Source organism: Erithacus rubecula, assembly GCF_903797595.1.
Source record: "Erithacus rubecula genome assembly, chromosome: 25".
Classification (NCBI taxonomy): Eukaryota; Metazoa; Chordata; class Aves; order Passeriformes; family Muscicapidae; genus Erithacus; species Erithacus rubecula.
Window position 1 is genome coordinate 1,807,239 of NC_136677.1, and position 22,363 is coordinate 1,829,601.

General features: G+C 49.4%; 2 protein-coding genes across 3 annotated transcripts; both read right to left on the bottom strand.

The window, feature by feature from the left end:
* Window positions 1-3,015: 3,015 nt before the first annotated feature.
* On the bottom strand, window positions 3,016-9,744 carry POU2AF3 (POU class 2 homeobox associating factor 3). The gene is made up of 5 exons (XM_079326943.1): window positions 9,563-9,744; window positions 7,127-7,221; window positions 5,535-5,607; window positions 4,018-4,238; window positions 3,016-3,660 (listed from the first exon to the last, which is right to left on the bottom strand). The coding sequence occupies exons 1-5, from the start codon at window positions 9,567-9,569 to the stop codon at window positions 3,325-3,327; spliced, it is 732 nt and encodes a 243-aa protein (XP_079183069.1). The 5' UTR covers window positions 9,570-9,744; the 3' UTR covers window positions 3,016-3,324.
* A 2,140-nt stretch (window positions 9,745-11,884) lies between these two features.
* Window positions 11,885-19,483, bottom strand: POU2AF2 (POU class 2 homeobox associating factor 2). Of its 2 annotated transcripts, none has more exons than XM_079326788.1 (5): window positions 19,273-19,483; window positions 17,055-17,155; window positions 13,693-13,735; window positions 12,835-13,139; window positions 11,885-12,305 (listed from the first exon to the last, which is right to left on the bottom strand). In XM_079326788.1, the coding sequence occupies exons 1-5, from the start codon at window positions 19,280-19,282 to the stop codon at window positions 11,907-11,909; spliced, it is 858 nt and encodes a 285-aa protein (XP_079182914.1). In that variant the 5' UTR covers window positions 19,283-19,483; the 3' UTR covers window positions 11,885-11,906. The 2 variants fall into 2 exon arrangements, with proteins under 2 accessions (XP_079182914.1, XP_079182913.1); XM_079326787.1 differs by having other exon boundaries at window positions 17,055-17,164.
* Between the last annotated feature and the right edge of the window lie 2,880 nt (window positions 19,484-22,363).

The window sequence follows — 22,363 nt, forward strand, 5'->3', positions numbered from 1 at the left end:
GGCTGTCCCATCCTCAGGGCTCACTCTGAGCTGCATTTTGCTGGGTTCTCAGTGGGCACAGGTGCTGTTCTGCAGCAGGATGAGCAGAGAGATGAAGGGCAGAGCTCTCAAATCTCTGCAGCCACTTCCTTGAGCAGTCACTGGCTGCCTCAGTGGGATTTCCTGAGGCACTGGAGTGTTTCAACAACTGATATGAACAAAAGCTCTTAAGAAATGCAGAGATCTCGATTTTCCAGCCCTCCTCTCTGCTGTTGAGCCATTGCCTCCCACTACAGGTATCTACACAGAAGCAGACGTGTATTTGCATGTGTTTGCATAAATTTTCATGTATCTGAGCACAGGCCAGCAAATGCCTGTGCTGCCTCACTTGGAAGGATGTTACAAAGAGGCCTGAATGGAGTGAGAACTGAATCAGTGAGTTAGTACCGTGTGTCAAGGCAAAATGATGGATAAAATATCAAATTCTGGAAGCTGCCAGCAGCAGAACTATCAAACTGTGAGCAGCACGAGGCACGTGAAAATGTAAAAAGCTTTTTTGCCATCTCAAAATGTCTGTGAGGTGACTTTGGCAGCAAGTGAAAAAAATACAGGAGCTTTCTTTCCAAGAGTGGCTTTTTTCTTTATGATGTTGGGGTTTCATACAGAGCAGTGTCAATGGGAGCCTGGAATCATCACCATCTCCGGAATATCAGGGAAATGTCCTTTTAGGGGAGGAATGTGGCTCTATTGGAGCATCCCCCTGGCAGCTGATGGATGAGGTTTGCAGTGGGAAGAGCCCAGGATTGCTCCTCTCTGTGCTCAGCTTCCCAAAGCTCAGCTCAGCTCAGCTCTGAAAGAGCCACAATCCACAGGCTGCTCCTGTTGCCTTTGGCCTGGAGCCACCAGACTGTTGGAAGCTGCTGCTTCCCCCTGTGTGTGAAACAATTTTCCATTTCCCTTTCCCAATTCCTGGCCTGGCTGTGAAGAAAATCACTTTTAAGGCTCCAACCTGCCCTGGGTGTCTTCTCTAGCGGGGTGAATTTCACGGATTTAAGCAATTCACAGTTCACCCCTCAATTTTTCATTGCTGTTTCAGGGGGAATGTAACTTCTCTCAGTTCAGCATTGCTGGCAGTGTGTGATATCCCTTTATTTGCACAGTTTATCTCTTCCGACCTGTGGCTTTGGAGAAGTTGTTAATAACAAAGGCTCGTTATCACCAAACAAACGTTCTGAAGTGGCACCATAGAAAAGCTGTCTGTCGGTTGGCAGGAGAAGTTTTAGATCAAATTCTCTGCTAGAGAAGCTGAAAATAAGAACCTTTTCTTTTCTCTGTGACTTGGGGTGACTCCTGGAGTTTTTCATGGCTTTGTGAGCAGCAGATGATCCTCGGGTTTGTGTTTATAGAGGCAGCCAGGGCTTCACCAGGCAGGGACTGAGAAATGCCAGCCTTTCATAGAGCCAGCTCTGCTTCAGCTACTTCCTTTAACTCCTTTTTATTTTTGGGGAGGGAAATAATAAATTTCTAACAGCCAGAAAACACAGCACAATCAGCCTTTGAATGGCTCCTCTGTTGTGTTTTTTTTTTTCTCTTTCTTGTGTCAACAAGGCCTTGTGTCAACAGCCAGCAAGATTTTACTTGTCCTGAGTGTGTCCCCTGGGGCTGCTGGCAGGGAGGGGGGGACAGCACCTCAAACATGTTTTCATTCTGGCACGGGGGCATTGCCAAACCACTGGAGGAGGAGCAGCAGGGAAGGAGGAAGAAGCTGCAAGGGATGGAAACGGTGATGGAAGCTGAGAAAACCTGGAGATTTTGATGTGTAAGAACATTTTGCTGGAAATATTTTTGTCTCCTCCACTGAGAAAGGATTTTTTGGTGGTTTTTTTTTTTTTCCTGGATCAGGCATCATCCAGGTTCAAGGATGGGATTTAGGGTGTTTGTGGTGCTGACATTGATAACTGTGCAATCTGCCAATAATTTATCAGAATTACACACCCACCTCACCTGGAGGTCAGAGGTATCTTGTGAGGCTCCAACACTTGCCCTCCTTGCTGTGCACACTTGTAAGATGTTTTAATGAGTGTTTTTAAACCCTTATTTATATCATTTCATGGTGCCCATGTTAAACCCAAGCTGACCTTGCCAAGCCATGGGCAGGATGTGGGCACCCCATTTTCTCCAGAAACCTCAAATTTCTTGCCTCAGCCTTATCTTCTCCTGTTTTTTTTCTTGTTGCTGATAAGGGGCTTTGACGTGTGGCTCGAGGTGTGCCTGCTGCCCCAGGAGTAGCTGGCACTGGGTGAACTCTGGGGCAGAATTTCAGCCCCAAAATATCCCTCAGGGGCTGAAATGACACTTGCTGGGGTGTCCCTGCACAGGGGTGATCACACCTTTAACTGCTGTAAGTTACAGCTCTTGATAATTTATATAATAATAGATGTTTTTTGCTGTGACCTCATGAATTTATCACTTGGGCCAATGCTGACATTAATCAGGGGAGATAATATATGAAGGTGTCAAAATATATTTTAAAGCCTGTTTTGAGGTAAAAAAATGCTACCTTACATAAGGTAAGGGAACTGGAAAGATTTTCAATCCAGTGTGGAAGTGTCTGGGTAAGATGAGCAAACAGAATTCATATTTCTCTTCACAGGTGAGTTATTTCTCTTTTTTTGAGGAATTTAATATGGAGAGCTGCTTATTTCTTTTCTTGTCTGGGTGCTCAGCTGAGAAACTGAGTTTGCCTCACTAAGAGGAGGCAAAGAGAAATCTTAGAAAGGTCTGTGCAAGAAACAGGAAACCCTCAGGTATTACAACTTTCCCATTAGCTGCTTTAAAAAAAAACAAACCAAAAACCTCAGAGCTGGGTGATGCACAGAGATCTCCAGGAAAAGCTGGATGCTGAATTAAATATGGACCTTTTATCTGCTGCAAAGGGTGAGTGAACAGGCTGCTCAAAATCTCATCCTCACCTCTGGGTCAGCAGCCTGGATCAGCAGCAGAAGAGAAAAGCACATGAAAAATGACCAGGCTTCAGCATTTTCACCAAATGATTTATTTGTATCAAAAACAGCTGGTTTAATGACAAGTGTTTGATAAGACAGCTTCAGATTTATTTTTAAAACAGCAACAGTGAAAAAAAAAAACTAAACAAAAACAAACACCAAACCACCACAACAACAACAAAAGACCCCTGACTGTAGATTAGTGTAGTGACAGCATCATGTAAAAAAAACGTGTAAGTAGTGAAGAATAAACTGGACAGTGTTAGGCAGCACAACTTTGCATAGTTCATGGCAATTTAATCTGATTTGGGCAGAGTGGGTGTGTGGAAGCACAGTCCCATTAGCTGTAGCAGATGTCACAGCTCCTGTCCCTCCTGAAGAAATCCTCAGCCAGGGCCAGGGGTGGCAGCAGCTCGGTGCAGTCCGTGCTGGGGCAGGGCCAGCCCTGCAGGAGCCTGTCCATGCTCTGGGAGCCACAGGCTGAGCAGCAGCAGGCAGGGCTGGGCAAGGGGCAGGAGGGGTGGCAGGGCCACTCCTGCACGGGGCAGCTGTGGGGTTTGGTGTCCAGGGCTGAGGGAGGGCTGGGGGTCACAGGGGTGAGGGGAGAGAGCTGGGGGGGAGAGCAGCTGGAGCTCCAGGGGCTGGGCAGGTCGACTGGGCTGGGGCAGTTGGCAGCCTGGAGATGGAGAGACAGAAAAAAAGGAAAAAAAAAAAAAGGAAAAAATTAGTGATTTCAGGGAAATGTAGCCAGCAGCCAGAATTCCTCCTGCTGCCTTTCTCAGGAAAGTCCTGAAGGTCTAAACCCAAAGTTTCTGTTAGTGGGGACAACCCTTAACAGGAGCTGTGCTGCTACTTGCAGCAAACCTGCAGGACCTCTGCAAGGGACATTCCCCACCCTGCAGCCTCTCCCAGTTTATTTGGGAAAGCACTGAGCATCCCAGGCTCCCCAAACCAGCCAGACTCCCCCATTGCTGCTGCTGTGCCCCAGCAGGTGACTCCCCTTCCCCCTGGGATTTGTGCTCCCAAATCTCACCAGGCTGGGGCAGAGCTGGGCTGGCTGGAAGGTGTCTGGGCTGTAGTGTGAGGATGGCTGGGAGGCACTGAGGGCTGCCTCAGAGGCTGCATCCCACTGCAGGCAGGAATCAATCAGCTGCTCCAGGTAGCCAGGGCTTTCCTCGCAGGAGAGGCAGCTGGAAAACTGCCAGGACGGGCAGCAGCTGGGCACAGGAGGGATGGGCTCTGCTTCAAAAGGCTCTAGGAGAGAAAGGAAAGCAGGAAATCAATCAGTGTCTGTCTTTACAAAGGGCAGGTGTTGTCCCAGTGCTCTCTGCTCAGTAACCCTGGGGAATTAAACATTTAAATGAACCTTTCAAGGGCCAGGTGAATTTTGTAGGAAATGCTCAGAAGGGTGTGAGTAACTCAGGGAATCCAGCCCCCTCAGCTACAAAGCTCTTTAATTGGAAACTCTTTAAATTGGAAACTCTAAATTGGAAACTCTTCTGGCCCCTGGCATTCTGGACAGGGATCCAGCTGGAAGCTCCCTCAGATTCTTGACCCTCTGGCCTCCCTTCTGTGCAGTTTGCAGCCCCAGAAGGTGCCAGGCAGTGATTTGTGCCTCCCAGCCTGGCAGATGTGTCTTTGCCTCATCTCCAGACCCAGAGCAGCTACACCTGCACGAAAAAAGGGATAACAGGAGGAAAATCTGCTTTTTTATCCTCCAAACAGTCAGACAGGAGACAAACTTCTGAGCAGAATAAATGGATGATGTGGCATTGTGACCATGTAGAGTTACTGGCCAAAGGCTGAGTTCCTGGAAAGCTCCCAGCAGATCTAGTTTTTCAGAATTATTGTCTTTTCACACCGAGTTCAAACATGGTCTAAGCCCTGCCCACGTGAAAGGTCTGAAGTGCACATTGCAGGGCCAAAAGTGGCAGTGCTTAGCTGGCTGTGGGGAGTGAGAAACACCCAAAATACATAAACTGATGGAGACTTTCCAGCCTGAAAAGGCTCTGGCATGTCAGCTTGGCGTGTCTCACCTTTCTTTATTAACATAAGCAAATGGATTCCCAGCTATCGATGATTTCACAATTTCCTTGTCCATGCAATGTGTGCACTCACCTGCCCAGCCTTTCCTCTGTGCTTTGGCTGGGGATAATTGAAAGATCTGTGAGCCCAAGGTGCCCCTCCCCTCACCCCTTCCTCCTTTTCTTTGGGTATTTGCAGGCAGGAGGAGGAAACTCTTGGTGGTGTTGAAAATCTGGGGTTTCTCTCACTCCTATGGATGCAGGGGAGGGAGAACAGAACTCAGATAGGTGCTCTGAGGCTGAGCCTGGGGAAGGTGATGTTATTCCCTAGGGATGAGCATCCCTTCCCAAGGGGATGCAATTCCTTGCTGTGGGAAGAGCCTCAGGAAAGGGGAGCTCCTCATCTGCATCCCAGGGCTGCCTGCAGGTGCTGAGTGGCCACACCCCGGCCTCAAACACGGGCTGGGAAGGTGGGAAAATTTGGGAATGGGGCGGGAAGGGCCGTGTGGATGGGATTGGAACCAACCTGGGTGAGGCGGAGACACAGACTCTGCAAACTGGATGTTGCTGCTGCTGCTGCTGCTGCTGCCCCAGGAAACCTGAGCAAAGAGAAGGGAAGGAGCTGTGGCACAGAGCGAGGTGAGTCTGGATTCCAGGGGAAACTCTTTAAATAAACCTTATTTCCCTCACAGCTGAGGCTGAGAAAAGCTCCCTGGCATTGACAGAACATTGGATTAATGTGCATAACACGATTTTTTCCTGCTGAATTTTCCTGGGAATCACAGAACCGAGCCTGAGTGAAACCCCTGAGCTCTGTGCTGAGCTTTTTGCTGCATTCCTGATTCCACAGATATTAATGTGTGTTCATTTCCAGGAGAAGGAATTCCACAGTGGAGTGAATCCCATGGAATTCCTAAGGATGGATATTATGAGAATGAATAATTAACTAAGGACCACGGCAGGTATCCCAGCAGACTGGATTGATGAGAAGCAGCTCTGGCAGTGCTCCTTGGAAAGGGACAGCTTCATTTTTTAAGGAATGTTGGAAGCTGAAACAAGATCAGCCTCTCCTAGGAACCTGAACCTGCTGAAGGGAGAAATCCACCCCAAAATCAAGGGGAGTTTTGATATTTGGGGGACAAGATTTTACTCTGCAAGGACAAATACTGTTGGGTTTTTTCCTCTCAGTTTAACTCATACATCCCTCCACTTGATTTCCTTTATTCAAGATGCTCTCGAGTGAGCAGCTCATTTCCCTGGCAACAACTTCCCAGCAAATCCCGTGCATTTAATTCCTGGAGCAGAGGCTCTTCTGGGCTGAGGGTGCCTTTTCTCCTGTGCAGATGTGACAGGCAGAGGTGGAACCCCCGGGCTGAGCTTTTCTCAGGGCACATCCTGCCAGCCCAAAGCCTCGGGGCTTTTGGGGCGGGTCACACCTGGTGCAGTGCCCGAGGTCACCTCCCTCACAGCCACTTTTCACTTTTTCCTGTGTGGGCACCACCGGGTTTGTTGTTTGAGCGCTGGTGGGAAGTGAAAACCGGTTGCACACCTGGCTGTGATGCAGGGGAGCAGTGAGCCAGCCTTTCCAAAACCTGGCAATTCTCTTCACCCAGACCGCTCTGCCCCCGCCTCTCAGGCTGGTTTTTGTGCAATCAGCTGCGACAAAGTGCAGAAGCTGAAATCTGAAAGGCTTCAAGAGCTGCAATGTCACGAACCAGGAAGAAATAGTGATTTGCCAACCTCTTTATGCAAATCCCTGGAGTGGCTGGAGCTGGAGGAATCTTACAAAGGCTGGAAGAGGGAATGAGAGGGAATGTGTGTGTGTGCACACAGAGTTCCATCCCCTCCTCCAGAAGGGAAGGGGCTGCCCAGGTGAGCCTTTCATCCCAGAGGGAGTGACTTTCCTGGAGCAGCAGCTCTGCTTTCTCCCTGGATTCCTCAGATTCTCACTCCTTTAGGTCACTGCTGCAGCTACCCTGACTGAATATCCCTTTCCCCCATCGTCACCAGCCTGTTACACTCAGATTTTGGCCCAGAGATTACAGTCTTGGCAATTATAAAGAAAAAAAAAAATTAAAAGAGAAGGTACAGAGCAACCACCACAATATTTTTACTCACTGCTGAGCTGGTGGCTGCTTGTCGTGCTCTCCTCTGCTGCAGCAACTCCTTGACTGTGATCTTCACCCTCACACCTTGGTACACCTTGGGCTTTCCTGGAAGGATTTGTGGAAGAATACTTTGCAAGGAGGGAGAATCTCAGAGCAAACAGCAAACCCAGCAAGTTTTCTATGTGGAGAACAACTAAATTTAACATGACTAACTGGTCTCTGCAATCACACTCACAGCTCCCTTTAACAGCTGCTGTTCAAGTTTGGGACAAGCAGACACTCCTGAAAATCTTGCTGTTGATAATATTTAATAATCACATGTTTTATTCTTCTCTATCTCCTTTTTCCCCCGGCCCCCCTCCCAGCTTTCCCAATACCAAGCTCCATCTGGTGCTGCTGCTGGATTCATTTAAATTCCTGACATATTTGCCTCTCTCAGGACCTGAAAATAAATGTGGGAAGCGCTTCATCTGGCAGATGAAACCCAGGAATAAAACAATGGAAATATGTGGGTGGTTATTCAGAGAGCTAAACAAAACACCAATAAAATTACTGCTTTCTTGCAAAGCCTAGATTATCTCTTTATTCTGCTCATGTACAACCCCTATTTATTTCAAACAAGAATTTAGGGTGTGTTTAATCCAGCCAAAACCAACCAGCAATCACCTGATGAGGGATTTTTAGGACAGGAAATGATAAAGAATGTACTTCTTCTGAAAAACCACTTTCACTTGATGTACTCATGGTAAAACACTCAGATCCCCTGGCAGTTGTTTCTGTCCTTCCTGCTGGTGTTTTAATCCAAATCACACAGTAAAGAGAAACACACCCAGACTGGTCTCTACACTCCAAAAAATGCCAGAGCAGGGAGCACAACCCTGAAGGAGGCACCAAAAAAAAAAGCTCCAAGCATGAGAACAGCAGTGCCAGAGCTAAACCCGGAGTTCCAGTGCCACCTCTGGACATGGAACACCTTCTCCAAGGCAGCTGCACAGTGCCAGGAGATCCTGGCACTACAACAAGGCTGGGTTTACAGCTTGTGCCCACGCAGCAGGGAATCCTGCACTGCAGGCACTGCCCCTGCTGCTGTGACCCTGCCAGCCCTCCCCGAGCCCCCTCGATGCTCTGGGGGGGGACAAACTGTGGCAGGACTGTCCTTAGGGCACTTTGGGCTCAGCTGGGGGATTGTTCAGCTCATTGGTGTTTTGTTTCTGTTCAACAAACTAAAGATGGGGCAAATGAGGGGAGGGAAGGGTGGGATCTGAGGAGAGCAGCCGGTTACCCGACCCTGCAGCAGGGAGGGTCAGGGGTAGTAGGATGGGGAGGTGGGCACAGGGTGGGCAGGGAGCAGAGTGATGGCTCTGGGGTCCGGGTATGGGGGTCCAGGGACAGAGAGATGGGCTGGGGATGGAGGGAAAGGCTGGGAGGGGGGCTGGGAGTTGGGCAACAAGGACAAGGGGTGGGCTTGGGGCTGGGACTCAGGAGCAGCGTGGCTGGAGTGGAGTGTGCTGGGTGGGCACCCAGAGAGGCAGGGAGGGCAGAGAGAGGTGCAAGGAGGGCACAGGGATGCGGGGAGGGCACACGGATGAAGAGAGGGCACACAGAGATGCAGAGAAGGCACACAGATATGCAGGGTGCTCACACAGATGTGCGGGGTGGGCACACAGGGATGCAGAAAGGGCACATAGATGCAGGGTGGGCACACAGGGATGCGAGGTGGGCACACAGATGTGCGGGGTGGGTTCAGAGCTGTGAGGGGTGGGCACACAGGGATGCAGAAAGGGCACACAGGGATGCAGGGTGGGCACACAGATGTGCAGGGTGGGCACAAAGGGATGCAGGGTGGGCACACAGGGATGCAGAAAGGGCACACAGATGTGCAGGGTGGGCACACAGATGTGCAGGGTGGGCACACAGGGATGCAGAAAGGGCACACAGATGTGCAGGGTGGGCACACAGGGATGCAGGGTGGGCACACAGGGATGCAGAAAGGGCACACAGATGTGCAGGGTGGGCACACAGATGTGCAGGGTGGGCACACAGGGATGCAGAAAGGGCACACAGATGTGCAGGGTGGGCACACAGGGATGTAGAAAGGGCACACAGAGATGCAGGGCACTCGCACAGAAGTGCAGGGCGCTCGCCCAGATGTGCGGGGCGCTCACACAGATGTGCGGGGTGCACACCCAGCTGTGCAGGGCGCTCACCCAGCTGTGCAGCTCCCCCGCCGCCCCCGGGCGGGGGTCGCGGCGCTGCCAGCCCGCCCCAAGCCCCGCTCCGAGCCCCGTGCCGAGCCCGGCCGATCCTCCCGTGCCTCCTCCCTCCTCCTCCCCGCCCTCCCCGCTCCCTCCTGCCTTGGCAGGCGGCATCGCCCGCTGGCGAAGTGACCCCGAAACGGCCCCAGCGCGGGGTGGGGGGCCCGGCGGGGGGACAGAGCGGGGCTTACCGGACATCCCGAGCCGGAACGGGCACAGCCTCGCCGGGTGCCCGGTGCTGCAGCAGAGCTGGCCCCAACCCCGGCCCCACAGGCTGGCCAAGGGGGCAAGGGGAGTCAGGCTTGAAATTTGGGGGTGAAGGGACCTGCCTGCCTGGTGGCAATGGCAGGTGGATCCCGACAATATTATTGTTTTATCCCTACGGGTATAAGTTTGAGTTTTTCTCTCCTAATGCCAAGTATTTAAAACCTCTAGAAACCAATGATTTGACAATCAATGATTGCGCGATACTTTCAATTTGAATATTCAAAGGCTCCACAAAATGGGCTATCTTTTTGTGAAACTGAGCACATCCCCATCTAGCAGAGGGTCTGGGGGAATAGGATTTGCTGGGGTCACCCTCCCCACCCTTTGCTTTTGGGACATTTGCAGGGTTTTATCCATCTTTCCCTGAATGAAGCAGATGCCTCCAAACCTGCTCAGTGTTTTCCCCTCAGATGCACAGGCTGGGCTCCAGCCCTCTCATATTTCATTTGCTACCTGCACTGAGCACTCTGCAAGGGGCTGACTTGCTTTTTGCACTTTTTTTCACGTTTTAAGGCTAAATTCTGAGGGTTTGGGGCCCAAATGGCAGCAGGCAGGTGTGGCCTAACAAAGAGGCTGCCCAGGGCACTCAGGTGGCTGAAGTTACCTGAACCCACTTCTTCCCACAGCCTTCCCTCCCCTCTGCCTGGGTGCTGGGCTCACATTGGAGTTTATTTGTGTTTTCCCCCAGTTCAGGCTGTTTGCCTGTGCTGCACCAATCAGCCTTTCCCTCCCAAGCCTCAGTGCTGGCCTGCCCTGGGAGCTGCAGGTGTGGGGCTCAGCGTGTGGCTCAGATTTTTGGGATGACCATCCCTTCCCAGCACTGCTGTAACTGGGTTTTTAGGCTGCCTTAAAGCATTTCTCTGGGGACCACGGCCTCTGCCACAGGCAGGGAGTCGAGACAGGGAGCAGGCCAGGCTGTTAATCATCTACCAGCAGCTCAGGCTGGCTGTTGTCACGGCCAAATCTTTTATTTTCCTTTAAGTTGAACAAATACCACTTGATTTCTGCGGGGAGTGAGGCCATTCCTGGCTCTGAAATGTGCCCCTGCAGCTCCTGGTAGGCCAAGCCTTGCCTGGGACAGCTTTATAGGGACACATCCCACCAGGAGAGGAGCCCACCAGAGCACAAAGGAATGTGCTGGGCAGGGAGGGGGGTGGTTCTCACTAAGGAATTTGGGAGCTGAAACCCTTCCCTTACTGGGGCTGCTCCCTCCTGGAGCTGCAGGGAGCTGGGATGATGGTTCCCCCTGTGAGCAGAGCCAGCAAACAGAGGCAGCTGAGTTCTGGCTGTTCCTGCAGGGTCTGGGCTTCAGAGCATTTCCAGGCTGATAAAAACCTGCCTGAGTGGGTCAAACACTTTGAAGACAGCCCAAAACCTTGTGTCTGCTTCTCCCTCAGCACAGCCACACTGTCCTGCTCAGAGCAGCCCCTGGCTGAAGGAGCAGCTGAGGTGGCCACTGGAATTCAGCTGTGGAGTGGAACAAGGCTCAAGCTGGATGTGGGGCACACACCCTGAGGTGATGGGGGAACAGCTCTGGCCACCCCAGGAGCCTCCACACCTGCCACTGGTGGCTGTGAAGGTTGCAAATGCCCCAGCAGCACCAGGATTTGAGGAGAAAAGGCAAGGAGGGATTTAAAGCATCTCATCCCTCCACATTCCCAGAGGCTGGAATGCTCCAGAGCCTCTTGCCAGGCTCGGGGGCGATGGGGTGGAGGGGATGGCAGGGATGGGATGTGCCGGCTCGGGGAGGGCTCACCTCGCTGGGTTCGTGTGTGCAGAGCTACCTCTAGTGGCCACGGGCCCCGGAGTGTCCCCAGGGCTGGCAGCCAGTCCCGTTCTCCCTGCCAGCACACCTGGATGCTCCCAGGTCAGCCAGGTGGGGATGGATCTGGTGAGGGCGGGGAAGGAGCAGCTGTGCCGTTCATTCGGGGCAGGAGGGATGTTGGGGAGGGGGGGTTGGTGCTCTGGGGTCAGCAGGGCACCCTACAGAACCCCACTGAGCATGGAAAATCCCTCTGAGAAGGGATCCTTGCTGGTAGGAAAATCCTGCAGAGCACAGGCGTTTTTCAGGCTGTTTTACTTGTGGCTGAGTGGGGCTGGGAGGAATTCCTCCCACGAGGCTCTAGAAGGCACCAGTCTGAGCTAAATGTGCTGTGTCCAACGATTGTATTTCTGACCAGAGCACAAAGCATCACGATTGAAGGAGAGCTTTTAGGAAGGAGCATAAAATTTTGCTTTGTTTCTCTTTCCTCCAGCTCTTGTCTCTCCTCAGTAAGTTCTCCTCCCTTCATAAGTCCCCCAGAGGGCACTTCCATCCTCCTTAGCCCAGGCAGAGTGCTCAGGGAGCTGTGCTGGCTCCGAGGGCTGCTCCAGGCACTGGAGGCTCATCCTGGAGGGGTCACTGGCCACGGCCAGGAACGGGGACAAGCCGTAGGGCGAGGGGGCAGCGTAGCTGGGCGAGTAGTGGGCATCTTCCAGGGGGTGCAGAGGGTAGGGCTGGGCTCCAGGGATGGCTGGGGTCCAAGCTGAGCCTCGGAACGGGGAAACACCTCCGGGTTCAGGCAGGGAGAGGCAGCTGGAGCTGGCAGGGAGAGGCTGCAGAGGGTCTGGGCACGCACTGTCAGCCTGGCCGAGGCTCTCAGGGGAGCTCTGCTCCCAGGGATCTCTCTGCAGGGAAAGGAAAACCTTTAGGAACAAAAGCCAACCCTGAGGTAATGGAATATCTACCCCACAAAGGGTTTCTGTGGCTCTGGAGCAGTGAAAGGAAACATCCATCCTGGCAGGGCCTGGAGCAGGGTCCCAGTAGGAATGACCAGCCCTGATCCTACAGGATCCAGGAGCTCTCCTGGGAAGGTCTGAAATCACCAAGGGCAGTTTCTAGAAACTCAAGGAGGGAGGGTTTAATAAAATCCTAGAATCACAGACTATCCTGAGCTGGAAGGGACCCACCAGGATCATCAAATCCCACTCCTGTCCCTGCACAGGACACCCCAGCAATCCCACCCTGTGCGTGGGAGCAGAATGGGATGTCCCCAGAGATGTCACCAACAAGAAGAGGAGACAATTAGATAGAACCAAAGAGGAAAAATCTTTCCCCCAAAGCCCTGCCCCACCTGCCATGTCTGCTCCCCTGACTGAACCCCACATTCCAATGGGGTGAGCTCGCCCTGGGGCACAGAACCACGGAGCCACTCACGAGCAGGAGGTGCCCAGTGTCACTGGGGAAGGATGGCAGGAGAGGGGGCACAGCTGGAGGGCTGAAGAAGGAGCTGGTGGCAGCTGGGAGAGGAGGAGCACGGTGATCCCCAAACTGCTCGCTGAGATAGGGCTCCAGGAGGGCTGGGTACCCCTGGGGGGCAGAGGAGTCACAGGAGAAGGGCTTGGAGCTCAGAGGGGAGGAGGAGGAGAAGGCATCACTGACAAACTGCTTGGTGCTGTGGAAATCCAGCTCGGAGGGGAAGGATCTGCGGACGCCGAAGTAACCAGAAGAGGTGGGTGAGCCTGGGGGCACAAAAAAGGGTGGGAAAGTGGAAAGAAAATTCTAACAGCTGCCACAGAACGATGGACACCTCTGTGGGTGCCCTTTTCTGTCCAGCATCACCCAGGAATCCACCCTGCCATCCTGCCCAGAGGTGCTTTTGGCTCCATCTGCAGCAAGGCAAAAGTGTTGGGAAGATTGAAACAGGGAGATGCAGAGCAGCTCAGGCTGGCTGTGCTTCTTCCTTCTCTGCTACATTCCCTGGGGAGGAGGCTCCAGCCTCACTCCACATTCCCTGCCTGAGAGCTCAAGGGATAAAACAGGCCAGCTCCTGGCTTTGTGTTGTCTCTCCAGCTCAGGGAAAATGGGAAAACACAGGAGGAAAAGGAGGGATGCTAAAAGAGGTGGGAGCAGCTTTAGTTACTCTCTTTGAGGATTTTACACAAAATTATTTCTGTTCTTTTTTTTGATTCCATTAATTCCTTTCCTCCTGGGCTCTCTGAGTTTGTCTCACATCTTCTGTGCCAGCCCTCCCACCTGCATGGAAGGTGTTTATCAGTGGAGGGAAAACCTCACCTGGCATTTGGCCAAAGGGTGACTGTGCTGTGCTGGTGCTGCCCTGCAAAAGAAAAAGAGATGTTTGAAAAAAAAAAAAAATTACTTTTCAAAGCAAAGCTCTCTGAGTGTAATTCATGTGCATTATTTGAGCCTGGGTGCTGTGAGGGGTTTAACTCCATGGTGTCCTCAGAGGTATTAACTGATGTAGGCTAAGCAGAGATTTTGAAGCTCTTGTGCAGAGCTGGCAAGAGGAGTATCAGGATAACTGGCTGCTTCCTCCTGTCCCACAGGGTCCCTCAAACAGGCAGAATCTGAGGAGTCCTTTGGGTGTTGGCACAAACCAGGCCAGGTGAGATCTGAGCCCTTGAGTGGCCAGAATGGGCAGATTCCAGCCCATGCTCCAGCTCAGCTGTGCTGGGTGGAAAGAGAGTTCCCAGATCCTATTTGGCTCCTACAGCCATGATTATGATAATAATATTATTATTATTATTATTCATCCTTTTCTCTCAGGTAAAGGAGAATTCCCCTGGAGTGACCCTGATGCTCCCAGTGCCTAATTCCCTACAGAGCACCCTGGCAGAGGCACCTGCTCCTCTGGAATCCCAGTGAGTTGTGTTTTTTGGGAACTCCAAGCCCCCAGAGCAGGAATGCAGAGCCCCCAGAGCTGCCAGCTCTGCTGTCCCCTGGCCAGTTTGCATAGTGCAAACAGGAGGTTCCTGCCATAGCAGGCAACCAAATTTAGAGGTTTAGATTTGAATTAAATTTGCCAGCTCTGAGGACTTCCTTCTCCTGCCAAGGGAAGGTTTGCAGCTGCTCCCTGCTCCATCATGGAAATGAGCTCTGAGCCTGCACAGGCCACACGGGCTGCAGGGGTGGCAGGAGGTGGCAGGAGGTGGCAGGAGGTGGCAGGAGGTGGCAGGAAGGAGCCCCTGGGCTTGTGGACAGAGCAGTGTTGGTGTCACACGGGCAGGGCTTGCACCTGTCCCCAGCTGATGTCATCACATGCAAATCCAGGTCCTCTCTCAGCATCCAGGTCACTTTTAGGGGGAAAAGCCAAGCTGGGAGGTTCAAGGAGCACAAGAGGACAAGGGGCTGCAGTGATGGGAGCTGGGATGCTCTGCTGGAGGGACAGGAATGTCCCTGGGCACAGCTGGCAGCCTCCAGCAGGGATCATTTCCAATCACCAGAGCTTTTAATCTTTGATCCTGTCTGTTCAACAGCCACTGGAACTGCCTGGCTGTGTGTACACACCTGTGCTGGAGAGTGCCAGGAGCTACCAGGGCTTTACCTGCCTGACCTCAGGTGCAGGAGCCTGTGCTGCTGCCCATCCTTGGCCTCATAGAGCAGAGCCCTGCATTTCACTCCTCTCCTTGCTCCTTTGGGCCTTGATTGATTCCCATTAGCTCATTTTGCATTCTTTCCTTTGCCTGCCAGGGGGATGGGGAGCCTGGGTCTCTCCCAGCTCTGCTCAGCCTCCCTGGGGCCCACAGTGTGTCCAGCTGTTGATAAGCTGGGCTCAGCCTGCCCTGCCCACAGGTCCTGGCTGGGATCCCTCCAGAGAGCTCTGCTGCTTCACTGCCTCCCAGCTCACCCACAAATCTGCCTGAATTTAAGGATCCAGCTCAAAATAACCTGGCCCTGCCCTTTGGCAATGCTTTGGCTTCAGAGCATCATTCCTCTGGGCCCAGTCTGTAGTGGGGCAGCTGAAAGAATAAAAATTCTTCATTAAATCAAAGCTGAGCCTGGGCTGAATGTGTCCCTGGTCTGGGAGTGCTGCTGGGCACTCAGCAATGAATTCTCCTCAAACCACAGCATTGCAGTGCTTCACCTGTGCAGGTGTCCACTCAGAGAAGACAGAAATCCTCTCACCCTGCAGAGGACAGCTGCAGGCTCATCCCTATGCAAAGGAAAAGCCAGAGCCTCCCTGAACCCAACCTGCAGAATCCCCAATTTTGGCTTTTCTCACAGCACACCCTCATTTCCCACCACTCAATGTCTGCAGGGCCTGCCTGTCAGGAGATTGTTGGAACCTCAGCCCAAAACTCTGCTCAGCTTTGCCCTTCCCTGCTCGGCACCAACAACGGCCGAGGGATTTTTTATTATTATTATTATTTTTTTCTGGTGCAAAGATCACCCTCAAACAAAAGATGCAGCTAAATTACCTTGTGCATCACCAACAGCCACAGGGGGGTTCAGTTATCTGCCCCTGCCTTTCTTTCTGGGCTCTGTTCTGCCAGACAAACAGAGCTGCACTTCCAGCTGCTCTTTTCATGATATGTCTGAGCAAATACGGATGTTTGCCCTGCACAATCATTTTTTTGTCTCTGGTGGGGAATGAGCAGCAGGGCTGGTTTTGCATCAGGCACACACACACAAACTGCTGGGCTGTGCAGCACAAAGGGCAATAAAACAAGCCAGGAGGGTTTTACAGTTCCAGGGGTTTGATTGTGGCTGTTGAAGCTGCCGCCTGCAGGGAGGGAGCAGGTAAATGTGAGAGCAGCAAGCAGGAGCTGTTTTCTCAGCTGCTTCCTGCTTGCCAAGTGTCTTCCCCAGTGACTCTCCGTGGCTCAGGGGGCTTCCTGCAGCCTGTGGCTGGATTTTGCTGTGTTTGGTGATGCCCAATCCTGCTTTTTATTTATTTGCCTGCCTGTTTTGTCACACAGAGTTAATGGGCCTGAAAGTCACAGCAGGAAAAACACTTGTAAGTCCCTGTGAGGCCTCTTCAGACAAAAAAAGAGACAGAGGTGAATGACTTTTGGGGAAAAAACCATCAGAATCTCCAATTTCTGTGATCAGAATTTGCAATTTCTGTGTTCTACTCCCTCTTTGTCCTTCCAGGACACAGTTCCAGCTCCACTGCCATCACAACCTTGTGTCCCTTTCTGGGGACAGCCTCGCTTTCCTGGCTGGCAATTGAGAGAAATCAATGTTGTGTAGTAGGACTTGGGTTCCTGTTGCCATAGAACCACTTAAAGAGGAAATCATCTCTTCCAAGCTGATGCTTGGCCTCCTTCCAGCCCATCACATCCCTGCACTCCAAGAGGAGCTGGAAGGAGCTCAGCACTCAGGGAAGAGCTGCTGTTCTGGGGGCACTGACTGGTCCAAGTGCAGCTGGTGGCAAAGGAAGGTGACTTGGGAAGGTGTCACATGTAGGATGTGAAAGGAAAAATAATTTAAAAAAATAAAAAATAAAAAATAAAAAAAGGGGGGGGGGGTGAGGCATTTAATGTTGACAGATATGAAAATCAAGGAGCCACCAGTGATGTTTTGGGGCCAAGCCTTAGTGCTGCAATGTTTGTGCTGCCTGGCAGTCTCTTTAAAGCCGGGGGAGGGATGAGGTGACTTTATGGGGTTAAAAAGGGGGACGGGGCGGGACTCACGCTGAAGCGGGAGCCGCTGCTCTGCCGCGATCGCTTCTCCGCCAGCAGATCCTTGACCGTGTGCTTGACTCGCACCCCCTGGTACACGCGCTTGCCAAAATCTGCGGGGACTGAGCCAGGGCACGGGTCAGGCAGCGAATTCATCAGCCCCGTGCACCCAGAGGGGACGGGGAGCACAAATCTGCAGTTGTTACATACAGAAATAGGGAAATATTTCTGATAGAGAGATATGGGAATATAGAGAGATATGGGAATAGAGAGAGATATGGGAATATATAGCAATAGATATAGAAATATATGGAAATATATGGAGATTTAGAAATAGATAGAAATAGATATAGAAATATAGAGAGATATGGGAATATAGAGAGATATAGAAATATAGAGAGATATGGGAATATATAGCAATAGATATAGAAATATATAGAAATATATGGAGATATAGAAATATATAGAAATAGATCTAGAAATACATAGAAGATATTGAAATAGATAGAAGATATAGAAATATATAGAAATAGATCTAGATATACATAGAAGATATTGAAATAGATAGAAGATATAGAAATATATAGAAATATATATAGAAATATATAGAAGATATGGAAATATATAGAAATAGATAGAGAAATACATAGAAGATATTGAAATATATAGAAATACATATAGAAGATACAGAAATAGATATAGAAATATATATAGAAATATATAGAAGATATGGAAATATATAGAAATAGATAGAAGATATTGAAATATATAGAAATACATATAGAAATACATATAGAAATACATAGAAGCAATTGAAATATATAGAAATATATATAGAAATAGATAGAAGATACAGAAATACATAGAAATAGATATAGAGATATATAGAAGATATAGAAATAGATAAATACATAGAAGATATAGAAATAGAAGCTATAGAAGATATAAATATCTAAATATGAGTATTATTAATGTTAATTAAATATACTGAAATAATAATAATAGTAAAATAATACATATTAATATCCTGTTTTCACCCAGGATTTTGGAACTGAATTTTGGGAGCTGTGCACAGAGGTTTTGGCACAGCTGAGGGACACAAAGGCAGGGACAGGTTTTTTATGCTGACCTGAACACAGAGCTCACACCTGTGGAGCCAGGGAGGAGATTCCATGTGGCTTTTATTGAATTATCCCGGAAAAAAACCCTCCCTAACTTTGAAGTTAATCCCTTGGGCACGCTCTCCTGAGGGAAAACAAACTGCCAGTGCACAGCTGATGTGTTTGATCTCTAGGATTTTATCTTTTGGCTCTTCTGCTCTTCTGGATGTGTCCCTTGGCTCTGTGTCTGTGGCATTGTGGCCCCAGGTGCACTCACACAAGGGGAGATGAGGGGATTCCAACAGCACAGAGCTCACCTGGCCTTGCCCCAGATGGGGTTTTTTTGGGGTCATAGCAGCTGCAAATTTGGGCAAGTGGAATTTTATTTTGGTGTTTGAGTGCTGACCGGAAAGCTTCAGCACAAAGCAAACACAAAGCAAGGATAGGTTCCCAAAGATGAGGTGAAGATGGGAGTCTTGTACCAAAAAGCAACAAAAGTGGCCAGGAATGAGATCAGCTCTGACAAGGAGAGGAATTCCAGCAGGTCTGGGGCTCTGCAGGTTCTCCTGACACCTTTGCTGTGCTCTAAAGGCACTAAAAGCATCTCACACCCCTCTGCTTTTCCATTCTGTGCTGTTGAAGTCACTTCACTCACATCCTCACTTATTCCTCTGCCCAAATTGTTTTAATCAAGCAGCTCTCAGCCCTCTAACCCTGAAGTTTTCACATAGCTGAACTTGTTGCTTCCAGGGAATTATCCAGAGGCATCTGATGCTGAGCTGTCAAAACTTCAGATAACTCTGCCACTGGCTGCACTGGGGAAGAAAATGCTAATTCAGGCCTGAGATTATATCATTTCCAAGCAAATTGAGTCCAATTTCACATCACTTTGATCTAACTGCCTTTTGGAAAAAAAAAAAAAAAAATCATTGCACTGTGAAGGAATATAAATTCAGTCTGGAGAATTAAATTCTTGGGACATTTAAGATGTCACATGGCTATTTTAGACAATTTTTGTGGGTTTTTTTTTTGGTTTTCAACAGGAGCCCATGGACAGCACAGTTTGTTCCTTCCCTGATTTTGCCATGAAGATGCCTCAGCTTGTGAAAATCTGAGCTGCTGGAACTCACCTGTTTCCATTGTTGGTGCTGCTGCTGAGTCCCAGCTCCTGGATCCTGCAGGAATTTGGGGAAGATCTGTCCCTCATGAGCTTCCCAGAGCAGAGTGAAGCCTGTGCTCATAATCCCCTGGGAAACTCCCAGCTGAGCCTGGCGGAAATGGAATTTCTAGAATTTAGAGATGTCTCCAGCACCATACCTCGTTTGGGATTTGCTTAAATGCAAATCCCTGGATCTGTGTTTCATTCCAATTTGCATGGTCAGTGTGGTCCTTCCTATCCTAGCTGGCATTTCATGGGTGAAACCAGAGCTGTGTGGGCAGAGAAACCTTGGGGTGAGTGAAATCCTGGCAAACCTTGAGGGAGGAACCATTTCCTTACAGGTGAGGAATCTGCCTGGAAAAACAAGGTTTGGGATGAGCATTTTCTCTGTGTGAGTGTGAGCTCACACTCACTTACTTGGGCAGGAATTCTGCTTTTTTGGGTTGGTCTGGGCTTCCCACAACCCAAATTGTGCCTGGGAACCCTGGGGGGCTTTACCTGGAGCCTTTAGGGAGAAGGACAAGATCCAGGAGAGGGATGGGCAGGAGCATCCCTGGGTTTGGCTGAGGAAATTGGGAGAGGGAGCAGCAGCCAGGAAAGGAGCTCCTGACCCATATTGGTGGCCAGAACTTCCATGGCCACTCCTGTGTGGGCATCAAGACTTGATTGTGCAAGATCCTGATGCCTTTTGAGGCTCCCTAAAAAAAACAGGCCAGACAAAATTCAGGGAATAAAAGCAGCTTTGTTTATTGAAGGGCTTTCAGGTAATTTTAGAGCAGATGAAGCCACCCCAGGGGCTACACCCAAAATGGACAATGGTCATGGGTTCTTAGACATTTATAAGCTTGGTCCATTTGCATATTGGGAGTTAATCTTCCTGTTATAACATCAAGTAAGAAAGGCCAAACCTCCTCCAAAGTGGTATCAGGAAACTGGGGGGGTGAGTTTGGTTTTACAGTGAAAAAGGCCCAGTTTGTGTCCATGTCCCTCTAACCATAACCCTAAAAGGTTCCCAAAAATGAGGTGAAGATGAGAGTTTTGTACCAAAAAACAACAGAAGTGGTCAGAAATGGAGATCAGCTCTCACAGGTAGAGGAATTCTAGAGGAATTCCAGCAGGTCTAGGCCTAACCTAAGAGCTAATCCCAACCTTAATGGCCTAAACCTAATCCTAAGGGTTTAACCCTAACCCTAAGGGCTAACCCTGGCCTTAATGGCCCAAACCCCAATTTGCTCCCCTCAATTCACTTTTGTTTCCATCTCTCAGGGCCTGAGGTGTCCTTGATTCCCAGCCTGGAGAGGAATTGTTGTGTCTGCCCAAAATGGGAGAGCAGCAGCTCCCACTGGATGTGAAATTTGGATTTCTACACTAAAGAACTGCAGGGTCACAAATAGATGAAAAACAGCAAAGCTAAAATCCTCAAACCAAGAGCCTTTAAAGTGTTTTTTAAGTGTTTTTTTTTGGAATCCTGCTCTGAGCCACCCCCTGTGTGCTGTGTGCCTTTTCCCTGGCACAGAGAGGGTTTTGGGGTGTCCAGCAGTGAGGTCTGCACACCCCAGAGTTTCTCTGCAGAATTTCTGGGCTCCTCTGGGCTCAGCCTGGCGCCAGGATTTGTTCCTAATTCAATCTCTCTCCTGCTGGAGTCTGCTGCCAGCTCGTGGGGCCATTTGGTAAAATCCTGCCCTCCTGCTCCTGCCATGAGCTCAGATTAATTCTGCCTCTCACGTGCTCTGCCTTCCTGGGGAAGGCTTTTTTTTTTTTTTTTTTTTATTAAGTGTAATGATTTTTTAAGTGTCATTATTCGTTCTCTTTGGAGGAAATTAAAAAGTACCAAGAGCAGCAGCTGGGCAAGGCAGGTGTGGAACAACATCCTGGGTAATTCCCAATGTTTTTAGCCTGGAGAATCACTCAGGATCTCTGCCTGCTCAGCACTGAGCACTCAAGCCCCTGTGTGCAGAATCTTTCCCAATGTGGGTGAGAAGCAACACTCACTCTCTGAATAATTTTTTATAAGTTAAATAAGGAAGAATAATAAAAGGGACAATATCCAGCACTGGGGCATTGTTGGCTTAAAACAATTTTGTTATATATTGATAAATTACAGGGGTACATATTAATGAGTTTTATTCATTATTCAAACATTTCTGTGAGTTTAGGTGTTCCAGAAATTCTTTTGCTTGTTTTTAAGCTTTGACTTGTCTGTCATCCTTCTGATTAAATCAATATATTTTATTTCTTCTCCTGGTTTCATCCTGTTGTGTTTTCACTCCCTGATAACAGCCAGTAAATTGGGCTCTGCTTTTTGTCACTGTAATCTTGTAATTCAGATGAGATAGTCCACAAATGTGAGGATTATTTTACACCATTCTCTGAGTTAATTACATGGAAAAAGGGCATTTTAATATGACATAGTCTCCATTTTAATATTATGCTAAAGCCTAAGATACAATATATTTATCACACTATTATTTATATATATAACCTATATAGTGGATGCATAAACTGACAGATTATATTATCCCCGTTAAAAGGTATATAATATATCTTTTAATTATATTTTTTTATTATTATATATATATATTATAGCTGTTAAAAGCAGTTAAAAGGGAATTATAAATTATACCAGATCAAAATCTTTATGATTAATAATAAGATGCAAAAGCTAATACATAAATGGGAAAGCCAATACTACATTGTTATCTGTAACACAAATATCTGGATTGATTTCTATACAAAAACCTTTTTTCTTTTTGGCTTTTCTGTTCTTTTCCAGCCCTTCCTGGTGCCCACAGGTGTCTGGGATTTGGCTGGCAGGTGACAGAAGGGGCAGGAAGCACCAGGTGGGATGGGCAGATGGAAAGTGGCACCAGAAGAAGTTGGTTTTGCTCAGTCAGCATTTGGCTGCCAGCTGTCTCCTGGCTCTGAGTTTTGTCTCCTGGGCTGGAGATTTGCTGTATTTTGGGCAGATGTTCAGGTTAAATCCCAGCCCCATTCCGTGTCTGCTCAGCCCAGGTGTTTTCTGTGCTGACTGCAAAGTAATTCCATTGAAAACAGGAAACAAA

What these genes read in the sequence shown, in the direction of transcription:
- POU2AF3 (XM_079326943.1), bottom strand. An exon ending in AAGCAGCCACCAGCTCAGCA is followed by an intron (nt 5,608 to 7,126) that starts GTGAGTAAAAAT and finishes CTCTTTGCTCAG; the next exon opens with GTTTCCTGGGGCAGCAGCAG. An exon ending in CCCAGCTCTGCCCCAGCCTG is followed by an intron (nt 3,661 to 4,017) that starts GTGAGATTTGGG and finishes CTCCATCTCCAG; the next exon opens with GCTGCCAACTGCCCCAGCCC.
- POU2AF2 (XM_079326787.1), bottom strand. An exon ending in GCAGCGGCTCCCGCTTCAGC is followed by an intron (nt 13,736 to 17,054) that starts GTGAGTCCCGCC and finishes TTTCTTTTGCAG; the next exon opens with GGCAGCACCAGCACAGCACA. An exon ending in ACACTGGGCACCTCCTGCTC is followed by an intron (nt 12,306 to 12,834) that starts GTGAGTGGCTCC and finishes CTTTCCCTGCAG; the next exon opens with AGAGATCCCTGGGAGCAGAG.